Source organism: Ochotona curzoniae, unplaced genomic scaffold, assembly GCF_017591425.1.
Source record: "Ochotona curzoniae isolate NIBS_2020 unplaced genomic scaffold, NIBS_Ocur_1.0 contig_291, whole genome shotgun sequence".
Taxonomy (NCBI): Eukaryota; Metazoa; Chordata; class Mammalia; order Lagomorpha; family Ochotonidae; genus Ochotona; species Ochotona curzoniae.
The window spans coordinates 10,349,886-10,360,075 of NW_024465649.1; the positions used below are offsets into that span (position 1 = coordinate 10,349,886).

The 10,190-nt window shown below is 46.6% G+C and overlaps 1 protein-coding gene across 1 annotated transcript in view; it reads right to left on the reverse strand.

Annotated features, from left to right (window-relative positions):
* PRKAA2 (protein kinase AMP-activated catalytic subunit alpha 2) overlaps nucleotides 1–5,342 on the reverse strand; it is a 61,928-nt gene extending 56,586 nt beyond the window's left edge. Inside the window, exon 1 of the mRNA XM_040978654.1 lies at nucleotides 5,173–5,342. Coding sequence (XP_040834588.1) covers nucleotides 5,173–5,266 — 94 coding nt within the window. The 5' untranslated portion in view covers nucleotides 5,267–5,342. The remainder of the gene's footprint in view (nucleotides 1–5,172) is intronic.
* Nucleotides 5,343–10,190: the final 4,848 nt, after the last annotated feature.

Consider the following 10,190-nt stretch of genomic DNA (forward strand, 5'->3'; position numbering starts at 1 on the left):
ATCAGCTCAGCTGCAGCCATTTCAGCTAACTGGGGAGGAAACCAGCGGATGAAAGATATGTCTGCCTCTCCTCTCTGTAAACCTGCCTTTCCAGTGAAAATAAATCTTTTTAAAAATGCGTGTGCTTGAGTTCCGCAGCTAAAGTCTTCATCTTGCATGCACCTGGATCCCATATGGGCGCCGGTTCTAATTCCGGTAGCCCAGCTTCCCATCCAGCTCCCTGCCTATGTCCTGGAAAAGCAGTCAAAGAGGGCCCAAAGCCTTGGGACCCTCCTGGATCCTGGCTTTGGATTAGTTCAGCTCCAGCCATTGTGGCTGCTTGGGGAGTGAATCAGCAGATAGAAGATCTTCTCTTCTGTCTCTCCTCCTCTCTCTGTATATCTGACTTTTTATTTAAAAAAAATAAATAAAACCTTTTTTAAAAAAATGCATGTGCTTCTGATACAAATGATGCTGATACAACTTGGAATTCACAATTCACACCATATATAAGAATATAAGAGTTAACTCACAATGTGCCATTAACTTAAAAGTGGTAGCCAAAGTAGAAATAAGTAAATAAGTTCACATAAAATTGGTCCAGGCAAAGATTTCTTGCAACATCAAAGGCACAGTTCATAGGAGGAAAAAACATGATAAATCAAAACTCATGAAAATTTAATAATCTCATGCTTCAATGATAGCATAAAGAACATATATTTAGCATGAAAAAAAAAGCCCTTTTGTAGAAGGACATTCAGAATCTTTGCTATTGTGGGAGACAACAGCCAGTTGAATCCCCCTCCTGAAGGCACCAGGAGCAATTGAGAAGGAGATGAATGAACAGGAAACGTCCTGGGTCACAGGTTGAGCTAAAGAACATGCTAGATGAACAAGCTGTGTTTTGGGAACTGTGTCATGCTGTTGAGATGTAAATGTCTTAAACCCCCTTTCCTGGGTGCCTATGTGACAACGTCCTTTTAAAAACCCGACTCTGTTAATAAACTTTGGCTATCTCACCAAGGCGGTAGTCCACACATGTCTTTAACCAAGCTCTGTGCACCAAGTCCTTCACTGCAGGACAGCGACACCCTTATGATTCAACTAATGAGATGGCAAACAGCCAGTTAAGCTTAGTCTGTTTCCTGTTACTGTAACAGAATGCCTGAGCCTGTGTAATATATACAGAAAAGAAGTTTGCTTTGTGCTGTGGATGTGGAGGCTGGAGAGACCCACAGTATCCCACAGCACCTACTGGACTTCTGCTGAAGGCCTCCTGCAGCTTGTTCTCTTGGAAGAAGGTAGAAGATGGAATGCCAAAGAGACAAAATAGCCTTGGTCCACCTCACCTTATAACCACAGGCCGCAGTAACTAACCTACTCACCAAGCAAAGTGTCCTAATTACCTCCTAAAGGCCCACCAACTCTCAATGTTGTTAACTGTGAATCCAATTCCAGCATGTCTCAGAGGAGACAATTTCAGATTATCATACAACCCAATCAAAAAAATGAGCAAAAGATAGAAATAGACATTTCCTTAAAGAAACATATGTGATTTTCAAAGTTTTTTGCACCAGCATAAACTTATCTTTTAATTCTGTTTTCTACAAACTTTTTGAAATATTCTGACATATGGATGTCTTACAAGCACATGAAAAGATATTTAGTATCATTAGCCATTAGGGAGTTGCAAAATTGAAGTCTCAATGTAATATCATCTGACATTCAATCTAATTATTATAGTAAGTCATACAAATAATAACAAATATTGATGAACATATAGAGAGAAGAAACTATAAAAGAATACAAACATTTTGAAAAACAGCTCAGTAGTTTTGCAAAAAAGTAAACATAAGACTGATATAACCCAATCATTCTACTCATAGGTGTCTACCCAAGATCACACAAACTCATATGTAAATATTAGCCATGGCCTTATTTGTGACAGTCTGAACATAAAATAGTGTCCAACTGGGAATGCACTGACAAAATGTGGCATATTTATAAAACTGGGTATTATTCAACAATAAGAAGAAAAAGTTAATGACACACACTAGATTAGGTAACATCTAAAAGCACCATTACATGAAATTTATGTCATCTGACAGATTCCACACTGACAAAAATGTCTAAGGCAAACTAATCACTGCTTTTCTGGGCTGAAACTAAAGATGGGAGCAACTGTAAACAGCAGGAGGGATCCTACAGTGCATTCCAAAATGATCAAAAAAGGATCTCCAGGTGCTGCTGCAGCATTTGGTAAACCTACGAGAAGCTGTTGTATCCTACACTGAGAATGGATGCTTTTCTTTAAAGATTTTATTTATTTGAGAGGCGGAATGATGGGAGAGACAGAGATCTTCCATCTTCTAGGTCACACTTAGGATGTCCACAATGGCCAGTGCTGAGTCTGACCAAAGCCAGCGCTCCATCCAGGTCTCTCACATACATGGCCGAGCCTCATGCCTTGGGCCGTCCTCAGCTGCTTTCCCGGGAGCATTAGCAGAGATCTGGATGGGAAACAGAGCAGCTGTTCTCTGACATGGGATGAGGGCATCTCCATGGGCGCATATCCTGCTGCACCAATAGGCAGAATTTTGACAACCAAAACATGCCTCAATCTTTTTTTTAATGTATGTTTTTGTCTCACCTGTCCTTTGAACATTAAATGAGTAGCTTTAGATTGTAGCAAATTTTTGTAGTTATTATTAGATCAACAATTATACTCTCAGCTGAGATTAAAAAAAAAACTGTCACTTCAGGGAGAATCTGTGTCAGGAAACATGTCCTACTGGTTGCTCATTGGAAAACAGCTCTCCAGGAAAAACCCTTTCATAATTCTAAGGTCCCTCTGTTTATATTTTAAGAAGCCAGGGCCTGGAAGCAGCTCAAAAGTATATACAAAAGAGAATGAAATTGTCCTTTGACAAAGGGCTGATTGATCTGATGGGTATTCTACCCTACACTAAAATTACACTGAAAGAATTTACAGGGACAAACAAAAACTTGCAGCCCAACTTGAAAGGATCTAGTGTTGGGTTATATAACTCAGAGAGTTTACATGTCAGAATAGCAAAGGCATGTTCGCTTTAGTTAACTACACAGTGTCCTAACACAATGGTCCCCAGTAATAATATTAAATATTAAGCTACACTGTAGGCGTTAATCCAATCCCAGGGTCTTTCTAGATTTCTAAGCCTAACCTCATAATTATCCATTCTACTGACCTTTCAAAATTAATCTAAGACTTCATAGCCTTTTCAGGACATCAAAGGCTTTTACAAAGTTTTTAAATCTTTAAACAAATATCTGTGACGCCTCGTCTGAATACCTTTATTGAAAACTCTAAGTCTCTTAAAACTCCCTCTCTTCCCTCATTCATTTTTCCCAGCAGCAATAAATTCACATTATGTACAAAAGAATGTAACCTGAGAAGTTTAATTTGGTACAAAAAATTTTTGAAAATAATGTACGCAGAGGTCTTCAAGACATTCATGAAAAGGAAAAGCTCCGGCTTTTCAAAATTGTTTTGCAGCAAAACATAGGAGATTGCATTTTTCATGAACTTTTTGAAGTATTCTTGCTTATACTCACAATCGTTCTCTTCCCCCATTGGAATGGAAGCCCCATGAAAGATCTGATTTTGTCCTACCTGACTCCCCACAGCCTTCCACTGTGCCTACTACTTCATATTCTCACTATTCTCTGAACAAGTGAATGGCTATCAGATCAGATGCGCAGATGAAATTTCAGGCTGATCTTGCTGCAAGATCTCTATTCATGGTTACAAAAATTTCACAATAAAATAGAGATGCGAGAGTATAATCTCCAACCTACTCAGCATTCTTCAGCAAAGAAAAAAAAAGGAAACACGGCAAACAAACAAACAAAAAAAAAACTAACACTGCGTTTACAATTCTGGATTTGCAAAAAAAGTATGTTTAATAAATTGGCTCTAGTTCTGGAGAAAAGTTATGTTGACTGAACCCCAGGTAACTCTTATTAACAAAATGGAAAATAAAGAGGGCTTAGCTGGTTAATCCGCCACTTGGGACTGGAGTGACTGGGATCACAGTCCCAGTCCCTCCACTTCAGATCCAGCCTCCAGCTAATGAGCAAGATGGCTCAAGTACTTGGGCCTCTTCCACCCGCTTGGGAAACCCAAAATTTGGCTTGGCCCAGACCTGGCTGCAGCACACAGTGAGGAAATGAAACAGCAGATAGAAAAACGATGCATGTGTGTTTCCACCCCCCGCCCTCCCTCCGAAAAACAAGTTCAGTATCTAACTAGTTCTCCTTACTAGTTTACAATTACTTTAGTACTAAGAAGCATACAATTTCTAAAGCAGCTTGGTTTTGTATACCCAAAGTAGAAATCCACCTCCAAAAAGTAGACCTCAGCAAAAACTGTGGTCATAGTTCTGACCTCGGCCCTCCTCTGACAAGTACCCTTTTCCTCCCCCTCATTCCAAGCGCCTTCCTGGAGCAGGGCACTCAGTAGCAAGCAACCTCCAGCCCCGTTAGGTCTAATACAGCCACATTCCGGCATTCCTCACGCCCACCCATGCCACCCCACTGGGCATCCGCTGAGCTGTGGGTCCAGTCAACCCGGAGTCCTGGAACACCACAGAATCTGAGGAAGGCAGGCAGGCACCTCTGGCAAGACCAGAAGAGGGGACATCTTAGTTTTCATCCTGGTCTGCCAATTCCAGGGTGACCTTACTGGATGGAGCCTTAGGGGTTCCAGTTTGTTCCCCTGTACGGTGAGGGTAACAGCTGGTCCTGGATTAAACAAGATCTCAGGTAACGCCTCTAAAAGGGCACCTGGCACCAAACGACAACTCAGTATCTATGAGCAACCCGCACTACTGCCCAGCCCTTCCCATACGGTGTCCAAGCCGAAGGGCACTTGAGGGATCTGGTCCAACCTCCCGGTCGTGCAGAAAGGGAACCTAGCAGGGAAGCGCCTAGCCCCAATGCCCGCCCTCACGATGGGCGCTGGACCTGGCGCCCAGGACGCCCGTGTGGCCGGCCCACGGCCCGCCGGGCGGCCGCGACCCCCGCCGCTCCCGGGGGCGCCCAGGCTGCCAGCGCCCCGGAGCCGCGCCACCTGCCGCGGGGCCCTGCGCCCGCTCGCCTCTCGGCTCGGCCCAGCCACCCCGCAGCCCCGCGCGGCGGCGGCGCCTACTCAACTCTTCACTTTGCCGAAGGTGCCGACGCCCAGCGTGTCCCCTAGGACGTAGTGGCCGATCTTCACCCGCCCGTCGTGCTTCTGCTTCTCAGCCATCTTCGGCGCGCGCGGCCTCGCTCCGCCGCGGCCCCTCAGCCCGGACGCCGCCGCCGCCGCCGCCGCCTACCCACAGTGCAGCGGGACCCGCGGGGGGCGGGCCGCAGGCGCCGAGGGGTGCTGGCTCGGGCGGCCGGGGTCCCGGGCGGGGACCCGGCGGGGCGGGAGAGGCGACCGCGGCCACCCGCGGCCCCGGCGTGACAGACGCCTGTGGTGGAGCCGGACACGGAGGCGGCGGCCGGGCCGGGGGGCTTGAGGCGCTGACGGGAGAGAGGGCGGGGCCCAGCCAGGTGCTGCGAGTCCCACGAGGGTGGCAAGGTGCAGGGCACCCGTGGGTGAGGGTGGGAGGCGGGGGAGTGGCGCTCTCTGAGGGAAGGCTAAAGGGCGTGGGAGTGCTGGGAGTGAGACCCGGGCCGGATCTGAGGGTATGGAAAGAGGTGGAAGTCGAATTTGAGAGAAACAGGCCCCAAAATTCAAACCCTGGATGTGGGCTGGAAGGCAGAACTCTGGCCTGGATCAAAGGGCAGTGGGAGAAGCGCCCTGGGCCGGCTCCTGGGGTCATGGCTATCCCAGAGCCAGTCCTTGAAGTGCCCAGATCCACGCTGGTGCTCTTTTGTCCTCCTCTGCCTATTTCTCTAGTTCAGTGCTTAGATGGGAGAGTGCTCTCCTTGTAATGATAAGCAGTTTCTCAGTCAATTATCGTCTCCCCACAGTATCCATCACATGGCCATAGACAGATCGCGAGGAAATGGTGTGTGACAGAGCTGCACAGGGGAAAATAGCAAAATAGAAGGGGACATTTAGGGTGTACAGAAAGTCAAAAACAAGGTGTGCCAAAATGTGCCTAGAGGGATAGATGCCCCATAGCGTGGCAGCCATGCCCGACTCCGGCCCATGCAGGCCCTGGGAAGCAGCTTCGGGCTTCAGGCTCTTGGGCCTCTGCCACTCACACCGGAGACTGCGTTCCCAGCTCCTCTCTTGGCCCTGGCCCAGCTCTGGTCATTGTGAAAATTTGGGGAATGAATCAGCGGATTGGGTCTCTCTCTCTCTCTTTCTGAAAATAGAATTAAAAGATGTTTATCGTGAAATCCGTGTGCACAGGAGCTCTTCATGAAGCCCATGAAAAGACATATTACAAAACCCATTCATGGATTTCAACATTTTGGACATCAAAATAAAATTTCTTTTTAATTCCATTGTTTCATAGATATTTAAAATACCTTTGCTCAGGAGTGACAAAGGAATTACGAAGAGCCAAGACAGTGTAAGGACACCAATTAAAGACGGCACTAACTTTAAAAAATGGTAAAATGAAATGAGAAGCACAACCCACTAGGCACAGCATTAAAGACAACTTAGTAAAGTGATTCTCTATTTCCTCCCTTTTCTTCATTTTATATTATCCCTTTCTTTAATGTTGCCCTGTCTTTCAGGTCTTAATTTTTCTTTCCTTCTCATCACAAATAATAAATAAATGTAGGCTAAGGTGTATTTTATTGGCTATTATTGGATAAATGTTGCCATTCTAATATATATACATTTCAAAATAACACATTATATCTGGTTGTGTAACATTTTTACTTCTCAACGGTACAGAATTTTAAAAATTAGTTTATGAAGATTATTTGCTATTTGAGGATAATTATTAAGAATTATCAAAATATTTTCATCACTGTGCAGGCCAGTGGAATTGCAAAGTCACATTCCTCAAACTTGAAGTCTGTTGTAGCATTTATGTATCAAGAAATGTAGTGAGGTTCTGCCATGGGTTCTTCCGGGCAAAAATAGCTCCCTGCAGTGTGGCTGCGTTGGGGGTGTGCCCCAGCCAGGTCGGACCAAACACTGGTGACTCAAGCCAAAGTCTCTGTCGACAGGCAGTGACCAAGTCCTAGGCTTTCTCCTGCCGGAGAGGTCTCGTCCCTCAGGGAAAGTACACCATGAGGGAAACGTGGGAACTGGGTTAAGGCCCTGGCCCCCCCTGCTGCTAACTTCTTGCTGCAGGAAGAGTTTGGGCATTGTTTAGGCGTGGGGTTGGGGTGAAAGAAGCCCCCTACAGCGTGGCTGCTGTGGGGCGGTGCCCGAGCCAGGCCAGACCCCCAATTGCTTGGGACTCAGGCCATGGCCACTGCTGCCACACGGTGCAAGCAAAAATTAGAGTGGGTGAGCGTTGGTTGGGCTTTGCCGCAGCGTCAGCTGGCAGAGGCTGACACTGGGGGCTAAATATGTCAAGTAAAACTCCAAAAACACCTGGAGAGTGCATAATCTGAGAGTGGGAGTGGCCTAATAGAGCAATAGTGGGCACCTCCCTCTTGGGTTATCACTCCCACTGGAGAGCACGAAAACCAGGACAGCGGCAGGGGTGGCTAGACAGGAAGGCACCTGCCAGTATTTGTGTGGGCTGGATAGTAGGGTTGGTTGGGTTGAACTAGGCTTCAATGCCCATTGACATGTACGAGAGCTAAATGGGATGTGGGACAGACTGAACAAGTCTAAAGTACATGGTGGCAAGCATGGGAACCTGGGTAGAGGGCAGGCCTGGTAGGGGTTATGAGGAGTCACCCCAACCAGGATGCAGCTCTCCCTGGTCTGCGGGTTTGTGTGAAGGCCGAGTATAAAGTGGGTAGGATTGGACTGGACTGCAACAACCATTGTTTCGCCTAGAAGACAGGGCTGGGAACAGAACTGACCAAGCATGTGCATAAGCTGATTGGGGTGACAGACTGTGCCAGACCCTGTACTGGCATGCACACACAAGAATCAGGTCTGTGATCACCTCAAACGAAATTTCTTTGGAAATCCTTCCATCTGAACTGCTGATCTCAGAACCCCAACCATGAAGAGACTATGTCAGCCAGTGGATTCTGAATGGATTTCATTGCAACTGGAACGGCAAGATTGGCAGCAATTCAGAACTGTTGAACTATCAAAACTGCTTGCATAGGATCCTCGGAGCATGCCTCACATCAGGGACCTGGGATGGGTCGGAGGCTGGGTGAGGCTTCTCCTTTTGTTTCTCCCCTGACCCCAAATACAGGGGGAAAAAAATGCCACATACCAGTCCACATGAAAGCTATGGCTGGGGGCCTGTCTGGCAGGACAGACAATGGTCTTACCCACTTCGATTAAAAAAAAAAAGTATTGAACAGAACGAATAGGCTGTAAAAGATGTTTTCCTTTCTGAGAAGTAATAAATACACAACTACCATATGTTCATTCTTGGTTAGACACCAAGACAATCTGATGAGAGATGAGAACAGCTTATAAATTATAGATATCACACCTGTTAAACAGAGGCTATTTTTGTTCATTCTTCGGCTCATCTTTCTTGCTGACAAGAAGTGCCATTTAAGAATCACACTATCTGGCTGTCAATATGGAGAAGATAGCCAGTTTTTTTTTTTTTAAGGTCTATTTATTTTTATTGGCAAGTCAGATATACAGACAGGAGGAGAGACAGAGAGGAAGATCCCTGCATTGATTCACTCTGCAAGCGGCCACAATGGCCAGAGCTGAGCCAATACAAAGCTGGAAACCAGAACTTCTTCCAGGTCTTCCATGCGGGGGTGCAGAATCCCAAGGCTTTGGGCCATCCCCAGGCCACAAGCAGAGAGCTGGATGGGAAGTGGGGCTGCCGGCATCAATATGGGATCCTGGCACATGCAAGGTGAGGACCTTAGCTACTAGGCTACCACCCTGGGCCCACCAGTTGCTTTTAGTGATGAACTTCTTTGTGGTTAAGGGTCACTGATGACCTTCAGTGTTCTTCAGGTAGATAACAAAATTCCTGAGCTATTTCTCTCTCTTATTCTAACATCCCTTTAAAAGATATTGAATAGTCTCTGGTTAAGCCAAATTGGTTTCATGAAGTTATATTAAAAGTGACCATACACTGAGATATTTAAAGTTTCCTTAAGTCTTGATCCTTAGTCACATTCTCTCTTTTTTTAAAGATTTATTTTTATTATTTTTGTATTGGAAAGGCAGATATACAGAGAGGAAGATCTTCCGTCTGATGATTCACTCCCCAAGTGAGTGCAACGGCCAATGCTATGCCGATCTGAAGCCAGGAACCTCTTCCGGGTCTCCCATGAGGGTGCAGGGTCCCAAAGTCTTGGGCCGTCCTCGACTGCTTTCCCGGGCCACAGGCAGGGAGCTGGAAGGGAAGTGGGGCTGCCAGGATAGCATCAGTGCCCATATGGGATCCTGGGCGTTCAAGGCGAGGACCTTAACCACTTGCGTCACCGTGCTGGGCCCCTCAGTCACATTCTCAATGAGACTGGCCTTGATGACACTATTCAAAACTGTAGTTTACAGGTGAGGATTTGGTGTGGTGGATGAAAACTGAGTAACCACACACCCTGTCCACTTCTGATTCCATTTGCCTACACATGCAGATGATGGCTCAAGCAGTCAGCTCCACTCCAGCCACAGGAAAGCTGTGGACTGAGTGAGTGCTCGGCTTCAGCATCTGGGGAGTGATCTGCTACATGGGACCCCTCTGTCTGTTCTCTTTGTCTCTCAAATAGAATTTTTTTTAAGATTTATTTATTTTTATTGCAAAGTCAGATACATAGAGAGAGGAGGAGAGACAGAGAAGAAGATCTTCCATCTTCTTCCATCTGATGATTCACTCCCCAAGTGCCTGCGATGGCCAGAGTTGAGCTGATCCAAAGCCAGGAGCCAAGAACTCTGCTGGGTCTCCCAGGCAGTTGCAGGCTTTGGGCCATTCCCAAGCCTTTGGGCCGTTCCTGACTGCCCTCCCTGGCCACAAGCAGGGAGAACGGATGGGAAGCGGGGTTGCAGGGATTAGAACCGGCGCCCATATGGGATCCTGAAGCACTCAAGGCGAGGATCAACAGCTAGGCCACCGTGCAGGGCCCACAAATAGAATCAGTTTCGATTGCTGTTTTCTCTCACTCATACT